The sequence below is a fragment of the Camponotus floridanus genome, unplaced genomic scaffold (assembly GCF_003227725.1).
Source record: "Camponotus floridanus strain SB8 unplaced genomic scaffold, Cflo_v7.5 scaffold34, whole genome shotgun sequence".
NCBI classification, from domain to species: domain Eukaryota; kingdom Metazoa; phylum Arthropoda; class Insecta; order Hymenoptera; family Formicidae; genus Camponotus; species Camponotus floridanus.
This window is the reverse complement of record NW_020229481.1, coordinates 1031567-1046996: the sequence shown is the minus strand read 5'-3', so window position 1 is coordinate 1046996 and position 15430 is coordinate 1031567. Positions and strand designations below refer to the sequence as shown.

Below are 15430 nucleotides of genomic sequence, written 5' to 3'. Positions count from 1 at the left end.
AAATCATCATAACAAGGATAAAGAACTCTATATATGATTGTCTCTTTCTCTAAATATAATTATCTCTTTCTCTAAGTTGTTCGTTCCCATTCCTCGATGGCTAATCCTCTTTTATCGATAAAAGTGCCTCTAAAAGTGGCTTATAAGTCTTCTCATTGGCTGTAAGCTACTTTTAGAGGTACTTTTTGTCGATAAAAGAAGATTCAAAATATGGGCCTTTATATGTTTCTGCAAAATATTGGGGCATAAGTGTAAAAAAAAATAGATATGGAGAATAAAGATCTATAATTATAATCAATTTAGTGTCAGTTAGTTAGTGAAAAGATTTCTACATTTATGCGGCATGCAACAAACTATTATAAACCAGAACATCAAAATTTGCGGCATAAGTTAATGATCTTTAAATTACTAGTATATAATTATGCCTTTCATAAACGAGTTAAGGATTGTTTATGAAGGCCATAACTATATTAACTCTCTTATGCCGGAATCGGTAAAGTTCAATACTGGAATTTCAATGCTTTCGTTTATAGTGAATTTAAAATTCATTATAAACGAAAGCATTGAAATCCCAATATTAAACTTTACCGGTTTCGTCATAAATTAACAGTTAGTCCCGATTAAAGTGGCGATGCTAAAAATGGTGGTGGGGAGTTTGAAGTCGCTTTTCTCTTTTTTTGTTTTTAACATAAAATCAAAAAATTTCCGCTTTGTTTCTGTATGCGCTTTAATCGTGGAGGAGCATTTATTATTTCGCAACTAAAAAGATTTCAATACAAAAGAAATATGATATTTTATCGATAAAACAGGAATGCGGCATCTTCTTAAGAATTGACTTAAGAATTAACTGGGCCTAAGGCCCAATTCCACAATCCAGTTAATCCGAGTTTAAGTAGTGAATGGACCAATCAGATCCCCAGTTTAACGTATTAAACTCGGATTAACTCGAGTTGTGGAACTGGGCCTAAGTGATGGAGTTGTAAGAAATTAACCAATCACGGTTTAATATGAAAAGAATAATTGAATACGATTGGTTAGTTTCTTACGACTCCGTCATTTTTAATCTCGATCTATAACAGATAATTGAAGCCCTAAGCCTTAAGAAATTGACCAATCACAGTCGAGTATTCTTTTCATACTTGACTGTGATTGGTCAATCTTTTAAGGCTTAAGGCATAAATTATCTATAATGCGGCGTCTACAATGAGATTTTACACGTCGTCTACAATAGCAATAGGATTAATGGATTAAAGCAATAACTTAAGAAATTGATCAATCACAGTCGGGGATTGCCCGATTAGACACAGTACGATTAGACACAGCCAATTATATCGACCGATGCCTAGGATAGCGCGATCAAGCACGATTAGCCAATCAAAGCCAGTTGTGTCCAACTGTACTGTGTCTAATCGGAGGTGTCTCTCACAGTCAAGCATCAAAAGAATACTCGACTGTGATTGGTCAATTTCTTGAGTTACAGCTTAAGGCCCAGTTCCACGATTCAGTTAATCCGAGTTTAAGTTGTGAATGGACCAATCAGGATCCAGTTTAACGTATTAAACTCCGATTAAGTCGAGTTGTGGAACCAGGCCTTAATCCATTAATCCTACTGCCATTGTAGACGACGGAGACTTTAAGGAGACTTAGGGCGTAAGACTTAAGAAATTGATCACAATCAAATATTCTCTTAATACTTAACTATGATTGGTCAGTTTTTTAAGTCTTACGCCTTAAGGCCCGGTTCCACAACTCGAGTTAATCCGAGTTTAATACGTTAAACTGAGTCCTGATTGGTCCATTCACTACTTAAACTCGGATTAACTGGATTGTGGAACTGGGCCTAAGTCTCCTTAAATTCTTATTGTAGACGACGCTTTAAGGCCATTCTACAATGGCCGTAGCATAAGGTTGTAAGGCGTAAGACTCAAAAAATTGACCAATCACAGTCAAGTATTAAGAGAATACTCGACTGTGATTGGTCAATTTCTTGAGTCTTACGTCTTACAACCTTATGCTACGGCCATTGTAGAATGGCCTTTAAGGTCGCAGCACACACTTTTGCATAAGCGCATAACCATAAGCATAAGAAAATTGATTGGTTCATTTTCTTATGCATATACTTGAGGACCAATCAATTTCCTTATGCTTATGGTTATGCGCTTATGCAAAAGTGTGTGCTGCGGCCTTTACATATCGTCTACAATGGCAGTAGGATTAATGAATTAAAGCTGTAACTTAAGGAATTGACCAATCACAGTCAAGCATTAAGAGAATACTCGACTGTGATTGGTCAATTTCTTGAGTTACAGCTTTAATTCATTAATCCTACTGCCATTGTAAATGATGCTTTACAGACCTGATCTTGTAAATCGGGACTTAAGGATCTGTAGTTTACGGAATTTTTCTAACCTTTTCATGCACACAAGCGAGGTATTTAGATTCTGAGGTACATGACAATTTTAACAGCATATTTAATAATAAAGTTTTTCATACTTGTAATAAATTTTTTTAAATTTTTAATACTGATTTTATTAATTCAATTTGTCTTCAATATTAAAGTAAAATATATAATATAGATTCACGATATTTCTTTATCTTCTTAATACTACATGTGGAGATTGAAATCCTGGGATTGTTTATACAATAAATAATACATACAATAAATATTATATAATAAATAAATTTATAGATAAAAAATAAATACACAGAAATATATCAATCATTTAAATTAATAAAATTTGAGAGCAAGTTATACATTGATTCTGTGTATTGTGTGGATGCATGCATGCACGTATAAAAGTAGGCATTGAATAATAAAACAAAAATCTTTTTATTGAATAGTTATATTTGTTATTATCTTATTTATTATTATTATTATTATTATTAGCTATGGGTCGTAAAGCAAAATTTGATGGAACACAAGTTCCTACTGGACGTGGAAAAAAAGTCAAAAAGCAAAGCGATCCAACTTTTCCACAAGGAGTCTTAGGTAACACAGCAATTTATTAATAAATATTTATTAACCCTGTGTAAAGTGATATGTAAATTATTATTACATAAATGTATTTTTGATATTGTAGTTAAAGACATAAGTAAATTAAGTCGTCGACAAAAACAAAGATTACAAAAAAAATTACTAAAGCAGCAGCAACCACAAAAAAATACGAAAATAAAAAATATACTCAAGAAGGAGGAAAATTCCAAAGAGAAACAGATACAATTAAAAAATGTATGTTTTCTTCTATATATTAAGTGCATTATATTATTTCAATTTTAATATATAAACTTTCTTATTTAATTATATTTTAGGAAGAAAATATATCAAAAAAGCTAAAAAAGAAGAATGAAAAAAAATTTAAATCAGCTATTAATAACAATTATCAGAATGAAGATGATGAAGAAGAAGCTGATGACAATATTACAGATGTTCACATGGAACAAGATGAAGAGGATATGGATGATGATAGTGATCAAATGCATTTGGCAGCAAAATTAAAAAAATCAAAACAGAAGTTTTTGAATAATACAAAAGGTGATAGTGAAGAAAATACGAAAATATTACTCAAGAAAAAAGAAAATTCCAAAAAACAGATACAATTAAAAAGTGTATGTTTTTTTTCTATATGATAAATGCATTATATTATCTCAATTTTAATATATAAACTATCTCTTATTTAATTATATTTCAGGAAAAAAATATATCAAAGAAGCTAAAAAAGAAGAAAGAAAAGAAATTTAAATCAGCTATTAATAACAATTATCAGAATGAAGATGATGAAGAGGAAGATGATGACAATATTACAGATGTTCAAATGGAACAAGATGAAGAGGATATGGATGATGATGACCAATTGCATTTCGCAGCAAAATTTAAAAAATCAAAACAAAAATTTTTGAATAATGCAGAGAGTGATAGTGAAGAAATGACATTCAGCGAGGAAGAATTTATTGATGATGAGCAAATAGAGTGTAATGAAGAGACAGATAATAAAAGTGATGATGATGATCTACTTCCAATAGAAAAAATTAATAAAAAATTGAAAAAGAAAAAACAAGAAGAAGAGTAAGTACATTTTTCATATTCAATTAGTATACTTTCTTTTTATTCTCTTCGTTTTATTTATTTTATCTCCTCTTAAATAGAAAGTATGCACAAGAAGAAATGGACAATATGATTGCTCATCAAAGTGTATTCTCTTTTCCAACTGAAGAAGAACTTGCTAATGTCACTAACTTAAAAGATATTCAGCAACGAATACGAGACGTTATTATAGTATTATCAGATTTTAAGAGATTACGGGAGAAAAATAGGTCGCGTTCTGAATATACTGAATTACTTCGGCGAGATTTATGTACATATTACAGTTATAACAATTTCTTAATGGAAAAATTGATGCAAATATTCCCATTGGATGAATTACTTGAATTTCTAGAAGCAAGTGAAGTAGAAAGACCTATGACCATCCGTACAAATACTTTGAAAACGCGACGACGGGATTTAGCAGAGGTAGATTAATATTTTATACAGGGTGGCCCCGAACGTTCCAGCCAGATTTTGAGATCTTATAGGAAATTTAATTCTGAACAAAAAATGTCCTATAAACATGGGTCGAAAAATGCTTCCTTAAAAAGTTATCGCTCAAAAACCTCTGATGAAGGAAGAGCAAAAGGTGAAAAGAAAATGAAACTAAATAAATTTCTTGAAAAAAAAAAAACGATAAAAATAAAAAATAAAAATCTTTTTCTTTTATGAAAATAAAATAATTTTTTTTTTTAACTAATATTTTAGTAATAGCACGTAATAATAGAAAATGAATAAAGACGATTTTCAAGAAATTTATTTAGTTTCATTTTCTTTTCACCTTTTGTTCTTCCTTCATCAGAGGTTTTTTGAGCGATAACTTTTTAAGGAAGCATTTTTCAACCCATGTTTATAGGAAATTTTTTCTTCAGAATTAAATTTCCTGTAAGATTTCAAAGTCTGGCTGGAACGTTCGGGACTACCCTGTATAGTAAACCGCGATATCTATAAAATAAAGTTTGCTTATGAGTAAACTTATATATAAATATGTATATGTAATTATGCTAATTCTATTTTTAGGCTTTAATCAGTAGGGGCGTTAATCTCGATCCGATAGGAAAATGGACGAAAGTTGGATTGGTAGTATATTCCTCGCAAGTACCCATGGGCGCAACACCAGAATATCTAGCAGGACATTACATTATACAAGGTGCTGCTAGCTTCTTACCTGTTATGGTATTAGAGCCAAGAGAAAATGAAAGAATTCTCGACATGTGTGCTGCACCGGGCGGTAAAACTTCGCATATTGCCGCACTTATGAAGAACACTGGAATATTATTTGCTAACGATGTAAACAAAGATCGATTAAAAGCTGTTGTTGGTAATCTTCACAGAATTGGAGTTGTAAATTCTATAATCTGTAATTATGATGGAAGACAATTTCCTACGGTATGATTTGATTTTTATTAGTATATTTATAATTCGTAAAGATTAATATACTTATAAATTGTAAAGATTCTTCTCTCATAATTATAATGAAAATATAACAATTTTCAGATTATGAAAGGTTTTGACAGAGTCTTGTTGGATGCTCCATGCACAGGCACAGGAGTAATTGCAAAGGATCTCAGTGTGAAGACTAATAAAGAGGAAGTAGATATTCAACGTTGTTGCACATTACAAAGGGAATTGTTGCTGGCTGCTATAGATTGCGTTAATGCTCGTTCGGAAACTGGTGGTATTATTGTTTATTCAACTTGCTCAATTCTACCCGAAGAGAATGAATGGATTATTGATTATGCTCTTAAGAAGCGTAATGTTAAGCTATTGCCGACTGGTTTAGAATTTGGAGCTGATGGTTTCACGAGCTACAGACAACACCGATTTCATCCTTCATTGAAATTGACCAAAAGATATTATCCACATGTGCACAACATGTATGGTTTCTTTGTAGCAAAATTGAAAAAATTTTCTAATGTTATTCCTAATCAATAAAATACAAATGGAAAAATATCTAACATTTAATCGATATTTGTATTTTTTTTTATTTATAATCAGTATAATAATATTATTATTATTATAACATGATATGGTATTCATATTATTTGCGGCTTATACAATATAGTTTTACAGACAAAAGTATAATTTTTCATAGTAAAGAATAATATACAAAGATATACATAAATATACATATATAGCACATATTTATAATTTGTTAAATAATATGTATAAAATACACAACTTTTTCTATAATTAAGATATTATCTCAGAATGTACATTACTTTTGCAGATATTTAGTGAAATAAAAAAGAAATCTGTTTTATTGTGATAAATTATTTATTCTAAAATTTATTTTTATTTAAAATAACGTAATTTAAATCGACTACACTGGCAATTTATTGGTTGGTAAAGAATCAATTGTGATTCTTTACCAACCAATAAATTGCCAATGTGGTCGATTCAAATTACATTATTTTATTTTACCTACTGGCGACATTCAAGAATTTAATATTATTTTTATTTAGTCAAAAATGAAAGAATCTGTGTTTGTGATTTCATTATTTTTATTGATTATATATTTATTAGTGAAAAAAAATACTTTTCAATTGTTTCTCACAAAGCCTCTTCACTTCATCTATAATGAAGATTATTTATGTGATTATCATATATCAATTGTATATTATAAAATATATTAAACTTACCATCAATTTCTATAATACTTGCACTTTTCTGCTGTATAATAACAAAGAATTCTCTCAAATTAGATAATTTTCCAACAATCCAATAATCACTTATAGTTTTTATAATTATTTCTCCAGCCTCGTTCAATCTAAGTATCAAATTATTAATTAAATTATTAATTAATCTCATTGTGCATTCACTGTGCATTGATTTCTGAAACTATATATACCTGTTTCTATCATTATATATATCAGTGATAATTCTCAACACTTCAGGTGTTGTAAGAACATTAGAATAGCATCTGTTATCTAAATGTATTGTACTTTTGTATGCTAGATTTAGTTTATTGAAATATAGATACTTTGTACAGGATTCTGGTGTGACTGTTACATGTTTAGAGCATTGCTCGGCTACAGAGCTGACCAATGTGGTTAACTGTGGACCCAGAAAGCTATCTAAGCTCTTGAAAAAATCAATTAATAAACTAGTTTTTTCTGAAAAAAATTTTTTTCATATTAAAAATTTTTTATATAAAAATTAACTAAATTTTATGTAATCCACTTACTATCAACAAAGAGACATATTGTAGCACTTAAGGCTCGATATACTACTAGATACAGTGATACAGGCTTGGTAGAGTAATTGATAAAAACTTTTGGTGATTTTCCAATTAAATTAGGCTCGTTAACACTAGCAGGCCCAGTAACAAATCTGTCAAAAAATAAAAATATTAATAAATAAATTATAAAATATTAATAAAATATTAATAAATAAATATTAATCAATAAAAATAAAAATATTTTTAATATGTCATAAAACACATTCAAATTAAATCAAAGCTATATCTGTCCATACTTTCCATAATGTGAAGTTGTGAATGGTGAAGGAGAATTTCTAGGTATAGAACCACCGTGCAATTCTTTTTCAAGATGAGCTGGTAAAAGAGTGCTCACTAAATAATTATAAACTACTTGCATATCTTCAGGTTCTAATCCACTCCTAAAAACATTACATGAAACTTGTTTAAAAATTATCCAAAATTTATCATGGCAAAAGTATAAATATAAAATACTTAATTTACCAAACAACTTGGTCATTATAAAGAAATGCTGTGTATTTAATTTGTGTAAACATAGCTTCCACTAGATTCATGAAACATTGTACCTTAAGAAATGTAATCTTATCAAGAGGTAAAAATTGTAAACCTTGAAAGATATCTAAAATATCGCTATTATTTAATTTTAGTGAGAGCAGATACTGAAACAAACAGAAATATAATATAAAAATATTTTATATTGTTCAATTATATTCAATTATATTTTTCAAATTATATATAATTCATAATAACAGAAATGTAAATTTGCTTACTCGTGAATAAAAATGTTCCAGTTTAAGTTTCAGTAACATTACAGAACCACATTCAGGATCATTAATGATAGTTTCAAAGGAGCCCATAAATAATCTAAACATCATATATGTCTGTTTCAATATAGCTTGACAAATACTACTAGATACTTCATCATTTTGATATTTGTTACCATCTCCTTCTTTATAAATGTACGGTATACCAACAATCTATAAGACACAGTTTATAAATTAATTTTTTTATATTATTTCCTTATTATATATATATATATATATATATATATATATATATATATATATATATAATAAGGAAATAATATAAAAAATCCCGGACCGGTCGAATATTTCATAAACTATGCACTTTAGAAAGAAATGTTTGAGACAAAAGTTGTATGGCTTGAAGGGGACCATCAGATAGTGGCAATGATTTGACATGGGAGAGTCATTTGAAAGTCACGTGAAGATCACTGTCAATTTCTTAAATGGAACTCCCTATTTTTTATTACATATTCGCGTAGCTTATCTCGAGAGCTTTCCAAAACACTATAATAAAGTATTTCTTCATTGAGTACTTTTCGAGTTATGAGGCTAGAAATCATTTCTTAATTTTGCATAAATCATAAAATATCTAGTAAAATATTCATTTTTCGATTATCTTATCTTAATACTTTTATGTACAAAATAATGAGAGGAATCAATTGGTGTAAAGAAAATACATAGTTGTTTAAAAAAAAAATGTAATTATTAATTGCAAATTACATATTTTTTTCTTAAAAACAACTATGTTTTTTCTTTACACCAATGACTTTCAAATGACTCTCCCATGTCAAATCATTGCCACTATCTGAAGGCGTCCTTCAAGCCATACAACTTTTGTCTGACATTTCTTTCTAAAGTGCATAGTTTATGAAATATTCGACTGGTCCAGGACTTTTGAGACACTCTTATATGTATAATATATTATATTAATTTAAAATATACTTACCATAACCATCCAAAAATTAGGCTCTGGTTGGTAGTATATTTGACGTGTTTTGTGTGTATGACAATAATCACAGGGTTGACCAGGATTAAACGATCTGTAATAATCTTTAAAGAAATATTCTTTATAGATAAATATAATTATGATACATACTCTGTAAACTTGATTATTGCTTCGCTGAGCCCTATGTTTTTAATTTGAACATCTAAATCTTTTTCTGGATAATAGTATAATATTTTCTTTTCTTCCTAAAAACATATTTATGTGTATAAAATTGTACATTTCAATAATTAAAAAAAATTTTCTTTCATATATACATGTATATATTTGTGTTTACCTCTCCTTCTTTCTTAGCGTATGTGCCATTAAAAATGTAAAAATGTTCCAACATGACTTCAGATTTGGAAGTCATTTTATTATTTTTAAAATAAACAATAAAAAAATATAGCTAATTATAAATATGTACCACAACGTAAAATATAATTGTTACTCATTGAAATATGTCAACTGACAACTGTAGATTAACCTCATACAGAGAGAAGACTGAGAGGTGTCAATGGGTCTGTTCTTTTCAGCTGCATTGCTGCACTAGTGCAATTAGTTAGAGTGAAAAAAAGTATGTTTGTCTCTTTCTAACTTATTGCACTAGTGCAGCAGTGCAGCTGAGAAGAACAGACCCATGATCTGCTTTTAGGTGATCCTTGAAAGCGGTACTCCCTCTATAGACATTGAAAACGTGGACATAAATTACAAAGCCAAGGTCCATGAATGTTCTCAGAGGGTAATATATAATGTGCACAATTGTTTTTTTTGTTCAGTATTTTTATAAATCTTCTTAATTAACAGTAAACTGATCTTTCATATTTATCAATCAATTTTTTAATTATTTAAAAAATTAATTATTAATAAAATAATTTAACTATTAATAAAATTTAATTATTAATTATTTAAAAATTTAATTATTAATGTACAGAATTTGTCAAATTAATCATTGATTCTTCTGAAGTTTTTATAATTAAGCCTCGAAAAATATAGATGTTGCAAAATATTTTAAGTCTCTTTCTTTATATAAAATATGAAGAATTCATATGTTCCATTCTAATATAGCTAACATTATTTATATATTTTTATTATAATTTTCATACCAGCATAATACCTTTATGCTTAATATTTTATATAATACAACGTACTAAATTATAAAATTTAATATAATTACAAAATAGTATTACTATTAATAAATAGGTTTTGTATGCATACTGTCTTATTTTAGTTTCTAATCATTTCCGATCACTATGCATTTTTATCCAATATATTTTCTTCTTCGAGTTCTTGGATTATTATGGTTTATTGTATTCCTTTGTGTTAACATCATAAAAAATACCATCACTTGCCATGTTTATTTCTTCCATCGGAATACTTTAAAATTCTATGGACATTTGTTCTCAGGTATAGATATTTAAATCACTGTAGTTGCCTTTTTCTATTATCTATTCTCTATTCTTTTTTCGATTATTGTCTTTTTTTCTTTCATTTTATTTAAACATATTTTACATTATTTTTTGTATTAAATTCTGTATTAAAGAAAATAAAAAAAATTTTTCCTCCTCGATGGTATCTCCACCTTGACGGAGGCATTTACCAGGTGAGGAGGTTTGAGTATTCTTATTTAAAAATATTAATATAACAAATATTTATATAATCTTGGTGTCTCTCTTAGTCTTCTCCTTCCGGCATGGGTGACCCTATCAGTATAAACTACGGTCGATATTCATAATTCACTTTTATATTTAAGATCATATTTAAAATTATCTTAAATATAAGAAAAGTCTATATGAATATCGGCGTATATTACCGTCGGCATAGCTCTTAGGTTCATTAGAGTACTCAAACCTTCTCACCCCGCAAATACCTCCGTTAAGGTGGAGATATTATCGAAGAAGAAAAACTTTATTTTTTTTCAATACAAAATTTAATACAAAAGTTAATGTAAAATATAATATAATTTTAAATGTAATACAAAATAATCTATAACATGGAATCATTTATTTGGACACAAAAATGTCCAAAATATATGTATAATATTTTACAATTTAAATTTACTAAAAATTTTTATATAGTCCAGACAAGATTAACGATGATTAATCCCTAAGATTATTAAAATTTTAATATATTTTTCTTAGCATTAAAGGAATATTTTAAAAAATTTTAATGATCACTTAATAGTCCTAATAATTCTTTTTTTTTTTTTACGTGGGGAAAATACTCTTTATGCACACTCTTTTGGGACCTATTTAGTGGGCTGTCACATACCTAAAATTTCGTATTACATAAAAGTACATAAATTTTGTATTACATAAATACATAAAATTTCACTATAAAAATTATTGAATGTTAACAATTTAATTTTTATCCTTATATAAATAAAATATCTATAAAAAAAACACTCAAAAAAAATATTGACCCCTTAAAAATTCTTAATATTAATAATATAATTATTGAAATATTTATTATCTGTTTTCCCTAATATTATTTAAACCTACATTTCCTGATTCTTTAAGAGATACATACCCAGACAGCACGGAGACATCTTATAGTAGCTTTTTATGAGTTACATAAATTTTTATGAGTTCCTCAATTTTTTTCAAAAAGAGATGCTAAGGTGATCGGATTGTGATCTTATGCGCCACCTAAATGGACACTTTGTGAGCTAATCATAATGAGTTCTTTAAGAATAGTATTATGAACTTATTCTGAAGACGAGATCGTAGAAAAGTTAGTTATACATATTATTAAATTGTAAAAATTTCGGTAATTAAGAAAATTTGTGCAATTTATAATAGGTTTTTAATGATTTTCTAAATATTCTATAATTATTTTAAATTCAGTTTGTCAGAAATTAAACTGATAAATAGTTATATCAGCAAGAGATGCGGTTCACACACAATTATGTTGCATAACACATGGATGTGGCTTTCTTTGTTTGTATGCGTATGAGCAGTGTGTCCTCTTTCTGGCACTACTGCTCATAAAAGGAAAAATATACTTTAAATCTTATGTGTTAATTACTAATTCTTTATATACATTTCCTAAATCTTGAATACGAGTTAAATTAAGAGTGGCTCGCCGCCTAGCGGCAAGTAAAGAAACACATGCCACATTTCTGATATCAAAATGATATTTTTCTGACCACTGTATGAATGTTATAACAGGTTCATATATGGGAACTCATAATCAGCTGCTTATGATTTAGTGTTCAAGAGTTTCAAAAAGTAATATTTTTATAAAGTAATTATAAAATAATTATAAAGAGGTCAAAAATATGAGTCCTTTATAAACATATTATGAAAAGTCTGCTGTCTGGGTAATATATTAATCACCTAAATTAATCACATAATAGCCTTAATAATCCTTTACTTCTTAAAAGGAATATTAAAAAATCCTAACAATCACCTAATAGCCCTATAACAATCCTATTTTTCGATTAAGTGAAATTATTCGAAGAAAGCCTATCTCTAATCACGTATATTTTAATTACGTGTCCTAATTACATTCTCTAACCGCATGTCCTAACTGCGTGAATAAATGTCCGACATTACGTACTATTGTACGTAAAGCTTTTCTTCAGGCCAGTTGAACTTACTTTTCGTTGATCCTGGCCTTTCTCACTCGATCTTTAATCAGAGATCCAAAAAGGAGATAAATACTCCTTCTTTTGCCGATTAATTAACGGTAAATGAGTGTAAATATTTCACGCTCATCGTAACGATCGCTGGATTTTACGATCGTTCGTTAAATATTTGAATATAATTTTATTTTAACTCAAATAAAGTCAAATTACTACAAATTTTTGCATATTTCTAATAAAATATAAAACTCATGTGTGTGTATAACTTTTATCATATTACAAATTATTTAATTAATTAATTATTTGGTTTTATATTAAGTCAAAGTAAAGTTTAAAAACAATATCTACAAACAAATTCTACGATGGATGAGCTATAAGAAATTAGAATACAATAAGTGCGCGCTTTATAAAAATAAAGTAGCATAAAAAATTGTTAAAATTGATAAAATTATTAATGCTCTTTATTTAATATTACTACTCTTAATATTACTACTACTATTAATACTCTTTATTTAATAAATTAGACAAAATCTTTACAAAATATTTTCTTTTCTTGATTCTCTTTTTTTAATTAATACTTCAATATATTTTCGCAATAGATGCAAAGCATTTCGAAAGAACTTATTAAAAGTTATTTAATTTAAATAATTCTAGCTCATCCATTTTAAGGCAACGGATTACTATGATCTACAATCTACAACTACAATCTCTACGAATTCGTTACCTTAAAGTTAAATAAAAATGTTTCGTTACTCACCGGCACTGATGCGCAACAGCGGAGTTATCGAAGCTACGTTGTCTGTAACATACAAATATAAAATTTATTTATAATAATGTTCACAAAATGCAATCAATATTTCAAAAAATTTTTATCGTTCAGAATTTTATATTCGATGTGTAAAATAATAAGCAGAGATAAACGTATGGAAAAATTTTATAAATTTTTGAAACTGTTTTTTAAATAGAAAGTTGTATATGACTTTTATAAAAATCCTTTTCTTTAATTTTTTCTTTAATTCATTTAAATAATAAGACCGAATTATTATGCGTACAATTTATACCAATTGATATACAAATAATAATTATTCACCATCAGATTGCTCCGCCGATGCAAGATGCCTCTTCCAGGCCTCCTCCTCCTCTCATGTTGTTGACGCGCGATACTTTTTAACGACACTCCTGCACTCACGAGCGATATTTTTATATCGCTATTTCCGTTATTTTACGCGCGCTACTAAACGGCACTCCCGCACTAATTCGGTACGATTAAAAATTTAGTCGCGCGATGTATATATTTTATATATATATATATATATATATATATATATATATATAAATACTTTGTATGACACTTCCGGTTTCGGAAAATGCGACGACGCGAGAATATTACAACGCGAAAACGCGGTAACGAAACGCTTGCCATCCGCGGCACGTTGACGACACCGATGACGCAAAAGGGTACTTAGTTTCCCATTCAGGCACCTTAAGATTTATCATAAATTGGAAAATTTAAGATAAACCTCAAAGCACCGTCCAGGTACTAAGCCCTCCCACCGCGACAAGGTGTACCCCATGGGAGGGTTATATTATATTATATATATAATTTTATATATAATATAATATATATAATTAATTTTGTAATATACTATATAAATTTTAATTCGCAAATATAAACAATAAATAAAAATATAAAAGATAAGAGAAAATCTATTATATAGAGCAATGTTCAAAATAATTGTTAGAGAAAGAATTTGATAATATATGGAACGTCTCACATTACTACCTCACTGCTCGAAGGCCACTGAGGGAATGATCATAAGTCATAAACATTACCGCGATACTGTTTATATCGCCAAGATCTACTTATACTATGTTACTGTTATAATTCGTCGTTGAAATATTTTAGTGATTGCCGATTAAGAAAATTTAAAGCATTGGTTAAAATTTATTTAATTCTAATAAGTATCGTTAGAGAAATTATTATCGAAAGATCATAATAAAATTAATTTCTGTATCTCCTTTTATGTTCCCTTTTTCAATTTTTATTCGCAGTAGTTAATGATTGCGATTCGATAAAGATTTATCGTTGCAATATACAATTTCATGTCGTTTATCATAAGATAATTAATTTTTAATTATTAATAATTATATCAAATTATGTTTCGATACTATTGTAATCGTGTTTAGAAAAAAAAATTCGACAATATGTGAAGCGTTTTGCACTATTACTTTATTGCTCGAGTGTCACTGAACGAATAATAAAGCCGTAACATATTAATAATAGTGCGCTGCTGTTTATATTGCCAAAATCGAACATCGTGTTATTGATAATTTATGTATATATGCGTGGAATAAATTAAATTATACGAATATTTTAGTATACGAATTATAATTTATTATACGAATTTTATAGTATAAATTAATTATTTATTAAACGATTAATATACCTCACAAACTTTAACTATGTGACTTTATCATTCGATTATTTTATCACGCGTTCTCAATTTGAATTGTATTTAGATTGTTAGAAAATTGAATGAGAAAGAGAGAGAGAGAGAGAGAGAGAGAGAGAGATGGAGAGAGAGGAAGGGAGAGAGATGGAGAGAGAGAGATAAAACATCAAATAAATACACTTAATTTTTAAGTATCGTTAAAGAAATAATTATTTTTATAAAGATCACAATAAAACGATAATTTATAATTTTAATTCTTGTCACACACTTCTATTTTTAAAATAATACGTCAAAAATTAAAT

The 15430-nt window shown here is 28.1% G+C and overlaps 2 protein-coding genes across 2 annotated transcripts; one reads left to right on the top strand and one right to left on the bottom strand.

Moving 5' to 3' along the window:
• Positions 1–2293: 2293 nt before the first annotated feature.
• On the top strand, positions 2294–6031 carry LOC105249996 (probable 28S rRNA (cytosine-C(5))-methyltransferase). The gene is made up of 8 exons (XM_025410755.1): positions 2294–2446; positions 2888–2989; positions 3081–3229; positions 3310–3606; positions 3690–4063; positions 4144–4507; positions 5102–5470; positions 5579–6031. Exons 2-8 carry the CDS (start codon positions 2890–2892, stop codon positions 6014–6016), a joined length of 2091 nt encoding a protein of 696 aa, XP_025266540.1. The 5' UTR covers positions 2294–2446; positions 2888–2889; the 3' UTR covers positions 6017–6031.
• Positions 6032–6450: 419 nt separating this feature from the next.
• On the bottom strand, positions 6451–9590 carry LOC105249994 (vacuolar fusion protein CCZ1 homolog). Its single transcript, XM_025410761.1, has 10 exons — positions 9388–9590; positions 9204–9298; positions 9054–9147; positions 8072–8278; positions 7785–7960; positions 7559–7702; positions 7269–7414; positions 6933–7197; positions 6724–6851; positions 6451–6656 (listed from the first exon to the last, which is right to left on the bottom strand). Exons 1-10 carry the CDS (start codon positions 9460–9462, stop codon positions 6604–6606), a joined length of 1383 nt encoding a protein of 460 aa, XP_025266546.1. The 5' UTR covers positions 9463–9590; the 3' UTR covers positions 6451–6603.
• Positions 9591–15430: the final 5840 nt, after the last annotated feature.

Bases quoted from the DNA above. Each gene is read 5' to 3' on its own strand.
- LOC105249994 (XM_025410761.1), bottom strand. From the start codon at position 9,462: ATGACTTCCAAATCTGAAGTCATGTTGGAACATTTTTACATTTTTAAT. The intron at 8,279-9,053 runs GTAAGTATATTT...TGTGTCTTATAG, and splicing joins CTAATTTTTGGATGGTTATG to ATTGTTGGTATACCGTACAT. The intron at 6,657-6,723 runs GTAAGTTTAATA...TCTTCATTATAG, and splicing joins AAGTATTATAGAAATTGATG to ATGAAGTGAAGAGGCTTTGT.
- LOC105249996 (XM_025410755.1), top strand. From the start codon at position 2,890: ATGGGTCGTAAAGCAAAATTTGATGGAACACAAGTTCCTACTGGACGT. The intron at 4,064-4,143 runs GTAAGTACATTT...CCTCTTAAATAG, and splicing joins AAGAAAAAACAAGAAGAAGA to AAAGTATGCACAAGAAGAAA. The intron at 5,471-5,578 runs GTATGATTTGAT...AACAATTTTCAG, and splicing joins ATGGAAGACAATTTCCTACG to ATTATGAAAGGTTTTGACAG.